At 47.9% G+C, this 13,763-nt stretch overlaps 1 protein-coding gene across 11 annotated transcripts; it reads right to left on the reverse strand.

Moving 5' to 3' along the window:
- Window positions 1-4,594: 4,594 nt before the first annotated feature.
- On the reverse strand, window positions 4,595-13,279 carry SMKR1 (small lysine rich protein 1). Of its 11 annotated transcripts, XR_014139142.1 has the most exons (5): window positions 12,648-13,279; window positions 12,222-12,274; window positions 9,329-9,562; window positions 8,534-8,613; window positions 5,152-5,292 (listed from the first exon to the last, which is right to left on the reverse strand). XR_014139142.1 is itself a non-coding variant. In XM_081800103.1 (3 exons), exons 2-3 carry the CDS (start codon window positions 12,222-12,224, stop codon window positions 5,095-5,097), a joined length of 201 nt encoding a protein of 66 aa, XP_081656229.1. In that variant the 5' UTR covers window positions 12,225-12,274; window positions 12,648-12,792; the 3' UTR covers window positions 4,595-5,094. The 11 variants fall into 11 exon arrangements, 5 of the variants coding, with proteins under 5 accessions (XP_081656229.1, XP_081656230.1, XP_081656231.1 ...); XR_014139143.1 differs by lacking the exon at window positions 9,329-9,562; XR_014139147.1 differs by lacking the exons at window positions 9,329-9,562; window positions 12,648-13,279 and adding an exon at window positions 12,496-12,607.
- Between the last annotated feature and the right edge of the window lie 484 nt (window positions 13,280-13,763).

A 13,763-nucleotide genomic window follows, 5' to 3' on the forward strand; every position in this document is an offset into this window, starting at 1 on the left:
CCCTCAATGGACATGGAGCCCGAGGGAGAAAGAAACCTTTGGGTCAGCCCTCCAGGAACTAAAGCTTTAATAAGAAATAAACCTTTGTTGTTTTAAGCCACTGAGATTTGGGGGTTGTTACTGTAGCATAAATAGCTTGTTAGAAAAATCCTTCAACAAATATTTATATGCCAGAGTGCTGGTTATGATGTCACAGGGCCCAAGGAAGCCATCAACAAGCCGACCAGCCCTGCTAGCAGAGAACTGCATTCTAGCAAGGAAGATAACCATTTATCGATCAGCCATTTAATTGTAAAAGTATGGAGACATGGGACACCTGGGTGGCTCAGTGGGTTAAGCGTCGGCCTTCAGCTCAGGTCATGATCCCGGGGTCCTGGGATGGAGTCCCGCATCGGGCTCCCTGCTCGGCGAGGAACCTGCTTCTCCCTCTCCTTCTGCCTGCCGCTGCCCCTGCTTGTGCTCTCTGTCAAGTGGATAAATAAAATCTAAAAAAAAAAAAAGTATGGAGACATACAGAGTCCCGCAGAGCACATAGGGCACATGACCGGCTTTGGCCCAGGATCCGGGAGACTTCTCTTGGAAGATACGAAGCTGGGACCTAAAGGGTGGCCGGGAGTCAGTCAGGGGAAAGGGAGACTCGTGTCCCACACAGAGGGAACAATATGAGTAAAATGTCTGAGGCAGAAGGGAGCCAGAGTGGCTGGAATGCCGAGAAGAGGGCGCAGACGTGCTGGGAGGCGGGCAGGAGGCAATGCCCCGAACCACTCAGCGCTTGTGGACCTTGGTGGGAAGTCTGGTCTTATCCCAAGAGCAATGGGTCACCATGGGAATGTTTAAGGCAGAAGGGTCACATGATCATACCATATTTTTAGAGGGCAACAGCCAATATAGGATTATCAAGGTAAGAAAGGTCAAGTGACGCCCAAGTTGGCTTTGACCGGCAAGACATGATGCAGCCCCCAAAACCAACAGCAGGTGGCGCTGCGTGCATGGCTGCCAGCCACCGGGAGCGCGTGGCCACTGCGGTGACCCTGCTTTAAGCTGGGGCATCTCCGGGCTCTCACAGAAACTCAGGGACACACGCCGCATCCTCCCACCACCAGGGGGAGATAAGGAACACACTGCAGGGCCGGGGACAGACCTGGATTCTGACAGGAGGTTTGCCTTTGTGCACCAGTAGCCGAAGCCCCTCGGTCCTCCCTTCCATGTTTACGCTCATCCCCTATTTTATAGAGAAGCCGGACGCAGGAGGACCCCTCATCCAACAGATCATGATCCCTGTTCCCATTCTCTCACCCTCCCGGACATCTCTGCTGCATGTGGCCCCACAGACCCCCCTTTTCTCCAGGCTTCCTCACCCTCCTCCTCCATCTCTGACAGCCCCTCCTCTTCCTTCTGTCCCATGAAAGGAGACTGTCCCCATGGCTCCTGACTCAGCACAACTTTCTTATTTCTACAACTGACTAGCCCTTGGTTCCAACCATGAGCTTGCATTGAATACATCTAAACCTACACTCCTGGCCAACCTGTCTCTCTGAGCCCTAGTCCCAAATTCCCTGGTGCCTGCAGGACCACTCCCTGGATTTCCCACGACCACCGCGTGTCTCCCAGGGAGAAGGTCGGCTTCACCTCCCTCGTGGCTTACAGACAGGTGCCCACACCCAGTGCAGTCGCCAAGGCCGAGGAGCGGGGAGCGGGAAGGAGAGAAGTGGTCCGGGGCACGGCCGTGTCCTCCCTCTGGGCTCCACACATCTCTCCTCCACCTCCTGAGTTCTGCTTACTGTAGGTTTCTGCTTTTCCGCAACTTCAACTTGTGGGGGACCCCTGAGGCTCCAGCTGTAGCCTGTGGTCTCTTTCTATGCTTCCTCCAAGCGTCAGCTTCCTACGTGCCTCGTTCTCCGGGTCTTTACAGGACAGACAGAGACTCTGATGGACCCACCTGGTCTTACAATAGACCAGGCTCGTCGTAACAGCCAGTGGATGAGTTTTCAGGGGTCAGGAGCCTCCCGCTGGTCCAACCAGCTGTGCCTGAGGAATGGGACTGGTATTACTGGTCAGGTATTACTAAACATGAACACCAGGATAATTCTTCATGGGATTGGGTGGGGGGGCGGTTAGCGTGGTTGACAGGAGTGCTGTCTTTTCCCCTAGCTGTAATTCATCCCCTTATAGACAAGATCCTGGAAAAGAATTTGCTTATGCTTTTTTCTTCACTTCCTCACCTTTCTGTCACACATCTTTCCTCTCTCCCTTTTTTTTTAAACACTACTTTTGTTTTTTTTTTAAATCTCAAGCCTATAGAAAGGTTGAAAGAAAGTACAGTGAACACACAGACCCTTTACCTAGATCAGCGTTCTCAACCTTGGCACTGTAACATTTGGGGCTGGAGAATTTGTTGTTGTGGGAGCCTGTCCAGTGCATTGTGGGATGTTCAGCAGCATTCCTGACCTCTACCCACTAGATGCTGGTGGCATCCCCTTAACTGAGACAAGTAAAAATATCTCAGACATCCCCAAATGTCCCTCGGGAGGCAGAACAACCCCCAGTTGAGAACCACTGACCTAGATTCAGGAACTAACATTTTGTCATATTTGCACAAACTGTGTATACACATGTATCCATATGTAAACATACATATATGGATGTATATATTTCCTATATACATGTAATCATAGTGAGCAAATGTGGCAACATGTTAAAGTATATATTTTATACACACACACATATATGCACACTTTTTTCCTGAAGCATTTCAAAGTGAGTTGCATACATCGTTACCCTTCCACCTAAATAATTTAGCTCCTGAGGACAAGAACATTCTGGCATATAACCACGATAAGATTATCATGGCCAAGAAATTTACATCAATACAGTATTATTTTAAGCCTATATTCATTTTTTCCTCACTTTCCCAGTAATGTTCTTTGTGGACTTCTGGTCTGCAGTGTCTCTGCCATGATAACACAGCAGACACACCAGCGAAGGGGAAACAGAGACTAACTGCCCCCTATCATGACGGGACCTGCGCATCAGCCTCCTCCACTCGGTGTAAACCGTGCCCCATCAGATCCCATTAGTACTTCCTCGATTCCAGTGCTAAATAGCCTTTCTGCTCATCGTTTAACCATCTCAAGAGAAGAAAGCATTTCCACTTCCAGATGATCTTCTTAGCCTTTAAATGTCTGCCGCCTGGCATGTCTCTGTAGCTCCCTAGATGATGTCATCCGTGCTGGGGACAAGATCAGAAAAAGCCTCTGCAAATGCCACCTCCCCAGCGTTCCAATAAGCATTACTGCTCAGATACAAGCTCCGAGCCGAGCGAGGCAGAGGAGGGCGTGAGACACCCTACAAGTTGAAAGACTCAACAAGCATCTCAGCCCCTGGTTAGGCCGCATTAACTAGAGCCCAGCTCCTCCCCGGATGCGGTCCAGCAAATTCCCGACTCCCATCCTTGTGCGCTTTGACACGTCCTCCAGGTGCTGCTTGCTCAGGTTCGGGAAGGACTGAACTGGAGTTTGCATCTCCACAAACAGAAACCACTTGGGTCCGTCCCGGCAGTGTCTAGCAGAGTGGGAAGGTGCTCCCTTTCCAAAGCCCGTCCACAGAGAACCCACAGGGCCCCCCTTCAGCTTAAGAGCAGCACCAACCTTCACCCGAGCGAGCGAGGGCTCCTCTGGCCACTAGTCAGGGTCTCACACGACGTCTGCGCAGGTGGGACAGTCATAGAGGAATGTCACTGACAGCAAGCTCACGTGCAGCGCGAGCACCCCACTTCTCTAGTACAAGGATTCGTGTGATTGCCTTTTTTCCTCTGGTATTTATGAAATCCAGAGTCCTAGGTTGCAGCCTTTCTTAGCAGACTTCGTGAATCTCTGAGAGCCTCACCAGGCAACCTGCGGCATCGTTACAAGCAATTCAGACAAACGAGATCATCCCTGCCTTAGAGGCGTCAACTTCAGGCCCACAGCTGTGACTGGAGAGCCCAGTGCAGGTTGTCAGCACTGGGAGCGTGGTGCGACATGCCAGGAAGACACAGCAGGAGCAGGGACGGGATGCTAGGTGATTCAGAGATGGTGTTTATACTTCAAATGCCTTTCCTTCCAAGTTTCACATTTGGGGCTTTTAGGCCTTTTGGACTGAAGAGAAAGAACTGGAGTTTTATCTCTTACGTGGATCATGGAATAGCAGCAGAATGCCCATGGCAAGTTTCTAGCACCTGTTCCATAACTCAGGGTCAGCCACGTTTAGAAGGAAGCCCGCAGAAGGTGGAAGGAAGATGTAAGTGTGGAGGAAAAGCGTGGGGAAGAGTCCAGTGAAATGGAAAGAAGGGAGAGATGTGTGCTGATTTGCTCCCTTTCCCGGCACCGGGACACGGTTCCTTGTCAGCTCCTTTGAGTCATTTGCTTATATGCCCTAGCAAGGTCAGAGTGATGATCTCAGTCTTCACCGGCATCCCTGGCTAATTAAAATCAGCCAAGAGTCAGACTGCTGAGAAGAAAAAATTATAGAAACAAAGTATTCATTATTTTTCCCGAAAAAGATGAAAAAAGGAAACAGTGCCCAAGAGAAGGCTGTTCATAAGCAAATCCTGTGCTTTTTGTCATGTCTTTTTTTTTTTTTTAAGTAGGTTCCATGCCCAGCGTGGAGCCTGAGGCAGGGGCTTGAACTCACCACCCTGGGATCAAGACCTGAGCCAAAATGGAGAGTCTGCCACTTAACCAGCGGAGCTACCCGGGTGCCCCAGGCATGCCTTTTCTATGTAACAAACCCGTTTAGGCAAAAGAAAATCATTCATGCAGGCTAGAACTGCCTTTTGAGAACAAAGTTTATTCTGACCCAGAATTATAATAATTTTTAAAGTCCTATCAATTCCACCACGCTTGGTAGGAATTACTCGGACTTTTTCCCCCCTTGACCTCTTCTAACTATAGCTGAATTTAGCTGGCAAGTAAAATGCATTTCTTTATCCTTAACTACCATAGAAAAGCACACTTAGCTTGCATCTCAAATTGTCTTCAGTAAAGTCTATTTTGCTTGCAGTAGTTGTGTTATCCTGATTCCTCTTCCCCAAGTTCTGCTCTCTGTGAAATGCTATTAAGTCTTGTTTTTCCCTTTCTTTGCTTTGGGAGCACCTGGCCAGCGGAAGCCCCGCAGCTGCAGGCAGTCGGCCACGTTGTGAGCAATGTAGTAGAGGTTCAGCATGGCAGCAGGGCTGAGAACGTCCACTTCCGGTTTCTTCTGTTTCTTCCTGCGAGACTTGCCTTGGCCTTTTCCTCGTTTCCCTTTACCTGGCTTTCAAAGACAAGTATATACAGGGCATAAATTAGTTTTTATAACCTTGAAATAATTTTCAACATTTCCTTTTGAACATAAGAAAAATAACTCCTGAAAACCAAAAAACTGTAACAGTAACAAAAATTTTTGCATGGAGTGAGAGGAGAAGTTGCGTGCAGTCTAATTCAACAAATGTGTATGAAGGACCCAGATTAAAAGAGACCCAACCAGGGGCACCTGGGTGGCTCAGTCGTTAAGTGTCTGCCTTGGTCTAGGGTCATGATCCCGGGGTCCTGGGATCGAGCCCTGCATCGGGCTCCCTACTTGGCTGGAAGCCTGCTTCTCCCTCCCCCACTCCCCCTGCTTGTGTTCCCTCTCTCGCTGTGTCTCTCTCTGTCAAATAAATAAATAAAATCTTTAAAAAACAAACAAACAAACAAAAAAAGAGAGACCCAACCTAATCTAACGATGGGGTGGACCTTGTCTGCATTGATTTGAACAAACTGTAAAAAGACATTTTTAGGCAACCAGGGATATTTGGTAATATCAAGGAATTATTAATCCTGTTAGGTGTGATAATGGCATTGGGTCATGGAAGAAAACGTTTACACGTTTCAGAGATGCACACTAAAATCTGAAAGGAGGCCTCAGATTTGCTTTAAAATACTGCAGCTCCCCTACTTCCCCCCAAAAGACACATGAAGCAAATGTGGCAAAATCCTGACAATTTCGGAGTTTGAGAAATGGGTATATGGGGATTCATTTTACTATTCTATTTTTGTGTATGTATAGAAACTTTCATAATAAAAACTTAATTAAAAACATTACATAATTGGGCGCCTGGGGGGCTCAGTTGGTTGAGCAACTGCCTTCGGCTCAGGTCATGATCCTGGAGTCCCTGGATCGAGTCCCGCATCGGGCTCCCTGCTCGGCGGGGAGCCTGCTTCTGCCTCTGACCCTCCCCCCTCTCATGTGCTCTCTCTCATTCTCTCTGTCTCAAATAAATAAATAAAATCTTTAAAAAACAACAACAACAAAAAAAAACATTACATAATTGGATGCCGACACATATTTTGGCATTTGTTCCGCTGTAGTCACCCTCCCATTTAGCAGTCAGGAGGGTTGAGACAAATACAAGGCACTTAGCATAGTGTCTGACATGAAGGAAACAGTAAGTGGTTGTCCCCATCACTTTATCACCACTAATCCTCCAAGCTGAGTTTTGAGGGACAGAGGCATTATTCCTGTCTTCAACATGAAAAAGTGGAGGCTCAGCACGGTTACCGTGCAAACCAGCATCTACCAGCTCAGCACCTGTGCTCCGGCCATGACCTTGCTGCCAGGCCAGTGCCTTCTGGGAAAAGGAACGGTCACCAGCCTAACGTGGGAACAAACTGTCTGACGTTTCGCTAGAGCCACACAAAGCTGAGCTGACTTCTCGATGTCTAGGACCCCCCCGTAAAGTAACAGATGGAGGTGTATCATTTAGAAAGTGTCTCTTGTAGGCAAGGGAAAGGAGAGGACTGTGTAAGTTATCAAGAACATCTGCAAGGGCTAAATATTTGTATAAAATAGATGCCATGTTGATAGCATCTCACTTTAAAAATGTCCCAGGCTAAACAAAGAGAAACATACTCAATGTATTAAAAACACTAAAATACATTTTTATTAAGTGAAATGGAATACACTCCTAGATACAAAACTCAGGAATGAAGATGAGAAGTATCTTGCAACACAGTGGCCTGGCTTTCATGTGGAAATCCAAATTAAAAAAAAAAACCAACAATATGAAAACCCATATGATAACTGTACCTCCTGATAAAAGATCCCCTTGGAGTGTAGGATCCATAAACTCTTAAAATTTGGGGGTCTTGGCTTTATTTATGATTTTATACTTTTTTGCATGTCAACCATAGGACATACCTGGAATAACTGCCCCCAAAAAGTGTTTTCATCTCTAAAATAGTTTGCTTATAACTAAAACTCACACAAAGGTTTGATATTTTTATTCCAAGTTCTCATCTTTTTGTAGAAATTGGCAAACTGACCTAAAATTCATATGGAAATGCAAAGGACTCTGAAAAAGAGCAAAGTCGAAGGACGAATGCTACCTTATTTCAAGAATTATTATACAGCTACAGTATCCAGACAGTATGGTATTGGTGTCAAGATAGACAAATGGATCAATGGAACAGAATAAACAGTGCAAAAATAGGTCCACACATAGACGAACAACTGCTTTCCAATAAAAGTGCAAAAGCAATTCAATAGAGCACGGATAACTGACGACGGATAGAAGCAGAAAAATGTTCTTTAGCCCAGAAGGCTGACCTATAGCCTGCATAGTTCCGATAAGGATCAAATACACACTGGTTGCTACATCCTTAAAGGGTCTCATGACTGCCTGTAAATCTCACCGATAGTTAATACTGAGCTGAATGATAAGCGCCAGAGAAATCTTGTGAAAGTAGTTTTATGAGTAGAAATTCAAAGAAAACATTTCTGATCTAATACTCCCCTCACATCGCCTCCCCCTTGAGCACTAAGCATATAACCACCAGCTTTGTACAACAGATGTCTTTCTGCCCAGGGGTCCTGTCCCTGTGCTACTTAAATAAACTTACTAAGTTGCACTTAAAACGTCTCAAGAATTCTTTCTTGACCATTGTGCTCAACAATCCAGCAACAATAATTTCCTCAAAAAATGGGGCTGGAACAATGCATATCCATTTGCAAAAAGATGAAGCTCAATCCATGCTTGTACCATATGCAAAAATTAACTCAAAATGGCTCATATACCTAAATATAAAACCGAAAAGTATAAAAGTCCTAGAAGAAAATACAGGAGAAAACCTTTATGACCTTAGGTTAGACAAAGATTTCTTGGATCTGACATCAAAGCACAATCCATAAAAGGACAAGTTGATAAATTCACCATCAACATTAAAAACTTGTGCTCTTCAAAAGATATTGCTAAGAAAATGAAAAGCAGACTGGGAGAAAATATTTGCAAATCATATATCTGATAAAGCCCTTATATCCAGAATGGATAAAGGACTCTGAAAACACAGTAAAAACACCAGAAAACAAAAAAACAACAAAATGTGGTCAAAAGATTTGAACAGATACTTTCCCAAAGAAGATATACATATGGCCAATGCGCACAAGAAAAGATACTCAACATTAGGGAAATCCAATTAAAACCACAATGAGATACCAGCGCACATTCATTAGAATGGCTCAGGTTACAAACACTGACCGGACCAAGTGTTGGTGAAGATGTGGGGGATCTGGCACTCTCTCACACTGCCGGTGGGAATCCAAAATGAAAGAGCCACTCTGGAAAACAGTTTGGCAGTTTCTTTAAAAGGTTAAGAACACACCTCCCATATGATCCAGCCATTCCACTGCTAGGTATTTACCAAGAGAAATAAAAGTGTATATCTGTTCTAAGACTTATACATGCAATGTTCGTAGTAACTTTGTGCTAGCTAAAAACTGGAAAGAGCCCAAAAGTCCATCAGTGAGTGAACGGATAAACAAACTGTGGTATAACCATACACTGGAATACCACTCAGCAATAAAAAGGACTACTGATGCATGCTGCAACTACAACATGGGCAAATTTAAAAATAATTCTACAAGTGAGAGATGTCTGGCTGGCTCAGTCAGTGGAGCATGCGATTCTTGATCTCAGGGCTGTGGGTTCGAGCCCCACGTTGGGTGCAGAGATTACTTAAAAAAATAACAATTATACAAGACCAAAAACCCCATAAATACTGTATAATTCCACATATAAAAAATCCTATAAATTACAAACTAATCTATACAGACAGGGCAGATCAGCGGTTGCCCGGGATAGGAGGTGGAGAAGGGCGATACACAGAGAAGCAAGAAAAAAGGCCTGATTCCAGAAGAGCACAAAGGAGGCTTCTGGGGGTGATCAACATGTTTGTTACCTTGATTGCAGTGATGGCTTCATGGGAGCATACAGATGCCACACTTATCAAATTGTACATTAAAATATGCGCAATTTATTGTACATCACTTACACCTCAATAAATCTGTTAAGACAATTTTGTGAGTGAAAACTTTCAGTTTCTCGGCCGGTTGGGTCTGTTCAACACAACTCCATGGCTCTTGGCTGTTTCCGGTCCCAGAACTCAGAGCTCCCGACTTGAGACTCTCCAAACTCCTTAATGAAGACGACTGGCTCCCGCCACACTGGCCTCCCTTCTAGTTCCCAAACCTGCTCCACCGCTCCCCGCTGCCGCCTCTTCCCGCAGACCTTCACAGGGGAAATCATTTGTTACTTCTCTTTGTGTGGGGCTCTCCTCAAATATCACCTCTTCAGAAAACTCTCTCAGATACTGTGTCTATATTCTATCTACAACTAGGGTGACCATATAATAATATAATTTATTGTCCAAACCAAGACACTTCAACAAACATAAACTGGGGCCGTCCCAGGCAAGGAGGGAGGGTGTATGGATGGTTTCCCAACAACCCTCTCAGCCAGTCACTTTCTAGCTACTGACCCCAAGCACACCCCACTATTTAATTGTGCTATTCTGTTCATGTATTTATTGTTTCCTAGCCAGAATTTTGTCTATGAGGTCACCACCGAATTCCTAGGGCCTAGACCAATGTCTGGCACATTTGTAGGTATGAAAGATATCTGCTGAGTGTATACATTGCAACTCAGATGCAATTCAGTCTCAGGACTTAGAAAGCAAACGTAGATATCTGCTTTTCTGAATGTTAAGATGCCTTCTTCATTCGTTCAACAAATATTTAACAAATATCTACTGAGCACCAGGACCTGCAGTTCTGGGCTCCTGTCTTCATGAGGCTTACAGTCCAGTGAGGGAGAAATTGCAAACACATTTACTCATTCTCCTGTGAGTGAGAGCACAGGGTCCATTATAATGTCACAGGATGGACAGGGAGTGACCTAATCTGGGACAGGAAGGAAGAAGGGTTCCTGAAGAGCAGCAGCCTGTGGGCTGAGGGGCAGGGAATTCCCAGGCAAACAGCTTGTGCAAAGGCTCTGAGGCTGGAGGGAACAGGCCAAATTGAAGGGACCTCTCAGAAAAGGTCAGTGTGGCTGGCCCATAGGCAACCCCAGTGGGGGCGCAGAGGAGTTTAGGCTGGGAAGGTAGGCAGTGTGCAACTCTGGCCTGCAGGCCTTGGAAGCTAAGGTGTTTAACTTTTATCCAAGGGCCAGTGGGAATCCATTAGCTTAAATGGCTTTATGAAACCGTTTTGCTTCAGTTCCCTAGGCTCTGAAAGAAAATGACAGTACCAACCACGCACAGTAACCAGGGGAATGACACAATTTAAATCAAGAGACATCTATTTAGTGCTTTTATATGCAATGAAGTAGAAGGAACACAAAGATCCACCAAACACATTTCTATACTAGAGGCAAATGGGGGTGAGGAGTGAGGCTTTCCAAGGTGAAACAGGCGAAGCTCTTGTAAGTGAGGTATAGAGGGTCATGGGGGCTTTGGGAGCAATATGGCAGCAGGGGGTACTTCTGAGCTAGGCCCATGTTGAAGAAAAGTAGATCAAAAGCTTGAGTCGGGGCAGGTGCAGGAGGCTTCAAGAAGAATGTGGGTCTAGTGTGGGATGAGTTTTTTGTTTCATTTTGTTTAAAGTAGAGAAGTTAATATGGCAAATAAAGCGCAAGAGGTTGAGGCCCCTTTACCTTGGGCTCTGAGCGGTACTTAGTTGAGCAGACTGGAAATTCCCGAGGTCCTGGGTAGGGGTTACAAGGTCACAGCCATTCTGGTGGAGGAGGAGGACAAAAGAGATGGAGAGCCCCTGGACAGAGGTAGTGGACTACGGCCAGAGTCCAGGCAGGTGGTAAGAAGGGCAGCACTTGACCGAAGGCAGCGAGGGTGGGAAGCAGGTCGAAGGGACTGGATGAGGGCTGAGGAACAGTAGTGCTTATGAGTTCGAGGCCAGGAGAATGAACATGCCATTGCAAAGTGCTGAGAAGGAAGTGGTTAAAAGACCTGGATTTTGGGGCACCTGGGTGGCTCAGTCGTTAAGTGTCTGCCTTCGGCTCAGGTCATGATCCCAGGGTCCTGGGATCGAGCCCCACATCGGGCTCCCTGCTCCACGGGAAGCCTGCTTCTCCCTCTCCCACTCTCCTTCTTGTGTTTCCTCTCTCGCTGTGTCTCTCTCTGTCACATAAATAAATAAAATCTTTAAAAAAAAAAAAAAAGACCTGGATTTTGAACACAGTTGGGAAATGTTCTCTGGTGGAGAGATCCAGTGAGAAGTTGGAGTGGTTTGGTTTAAGATGGAGCTCTGTGAGCCAACGACTTGGGGATGAGATGGAAGTTTAAGGATGTTGCAAGCCTTCCTGGGCATAAAATTCAAGAATTCCCTGCACAAAAGATTTCCTCCAAAGCCTTTCCTCCAACTAAGACTTGAAGAGAGAATCACTTGTTAGAGCCTGCAGTCCGGGTCGCATGGGCGCTGGCTTTCTGCCTCTTAATCCGTAGGGGAGAATCCTGCACAGGACCCAGGACAGCGGCAGCAGAGGGTAAGTGCCTGGGCCAGTCCATGCTGACACATGCCGGCACTCTGGAGTTGCACACCATGATACCCGCCTCTCTTTACTTCCCACATATATGGTTATGAAAGTGGCTCAACAGAACCAAGGAACGAAAACTAACCAACTCGCAAAAGGAGGGCTCAGCCTCATCCTGCTTCGCTGTTCCCTTTGGCGCACGCAGACCACCTGGGCAACCCGTCTCCCCGTCATCTTTATGCCCCAAGTGTTCAGATCACTACGCTGGACACCTCCCCCCCCCAACGACAGGAGATGGACGTGCCCATCGACGAGGCAGACTGGTATTAAACTAATTTAGCGAAAGCTATATACATGTTTTTATATATACAAATTTCTTATACTTAAATAAGACGTGTATTACCATGGTAATTCCTCAGTCGAGCAGGCAGGTGAGTGTGGCATGGATTCCCAATCCTGAAATAAAGAGAGAGAGCCCAGTTCTCCGCATCGCCTGAGGGCGGCGCCCCCGCGCCCATCCCTGCCGCCTACCCGGCTGCCTCCGCACTCGCCGGCGAACCGTCGCAGGCCCGGGACCTCGCCACGCTTCTCAGGAGCCCGAGACGCTCAGGGCAGCCCGGCGGGGTTAGGGGGCAGCCAGCCACCCAGCCGCCGCCACGCGGAGCCTGGGCACCCACCGCACGGAGGCCGCGGGCCGCGTGACCCACGGCGAGCACGCCCCGGGGACTGGGGCCGGGGGGGGTGCGCCGGGCTCGCGGGCGCCGGCAGGGCCGCGCGCACAAACGCCGGGCGGCGCGCGCCGCGGGGGGCGGGGCCGCGCGGTGTTTACCTGTTGCCGGGACACCGGGGCCCGGCGCCCAGCCGTTGGGCCCGGCGGGGCAGTCCGTCCGCGGTCCCCCGCCGGCCTCGCCGCGCTGGCTGGGCCAGCTCACCTCGCGCGACGGCGACGACGGCCGCGAGTGCCCGGAAGCCCAGGCTCGCGCTGGGGGGCGGGACCGGGCGGTGCTCGGGCGGGTGTGGTACGTGGGCTTGGAGGGGGCCGGTTCCGCCGTAGGAGCCCGGCCACTCACTGGCTGAGCTTGGAGAAGTCGTTGAAGACTCCGGGACCTTTTTTTGGGAAATGACATACAGCCTTTGAGAGTTGAAGTGGGGGGAAAAAAAATCCCGGGAAAATGTTCATAAAGAGCCGGGTACAGCCCCAAGAGAGTAAAGGCCTGAAAAAAGGTTGTTAGGCCCCGAACGGGAGTAAGGAAGGCTACACAGCAGGTGCAGTTCCGTTTCCAGCTTTGGGAGTTCATCCCGATAGATGTTTACTTGTGTTCTCCAGGGTGAGCAACCTTTTTTAGACTCGTTTTTGTATGCCTCGGCGGTAGTGAGAGACGTTAGTGGACTAATGGCCATGATTCAGTAGAAGTATCCCGTTCATTCTAGCAAGCCTGGCCACTTCTTCGTTCTCATGGATGTCTGAGCCTAAGTCAGTGTTGCTCTCCTCTTCCCCTCCTCCTCCTCTAAGTCTCCCCACTTGCTTCTGATCTGTGCATTACATCCGGACGTCACTTAGTCATCTCATGTCTGTCTGCCTCCTGCTGCATTCCAAGTGCTGGCTGATCTCCAAGTCCCGTCTTCAGTTCTCTGCTGTTGTTGCCTCAGTGTCTCCTCACCTGCCGGCTCATCTGATAATGTCAGTGACTACCTCTCTTGGGATGACACAGCCCCCAGCAGAAAGAATGGCCTCCATTTGAGCTCCAGTCTTTAGGCCGCACTATTCTCTGGACTGAGGGCATCTCTCCCTCTGTGAGCCGCTGAGTTTCCATTGTCAGTGGCAACACTGCTCTCCCAGTCTCTTGCCCTCCGTCATCTCTAACTCCTCTCTCCAATGCTGAGTCCAAGGCCTGAGCATCCCTTGTAGATTTCTTTATGGAACCTCCCCTTGACGTTGTCATCA

This window comes from Leptonychotes weddellii, chromosome 12 (assembly GCF_054177405.1).
Source record: "Leptonychotes weddellii isolate Sample4059 chromosome 12, ASM5417740v2, whole genome shotgun sequence".
Lineage (NCBI taxonomy): Eukaryota > Metazoa > Chordata > Mammalia > Carnivora > Phocidae > Leptonychotes > Leptonychotes weddellii.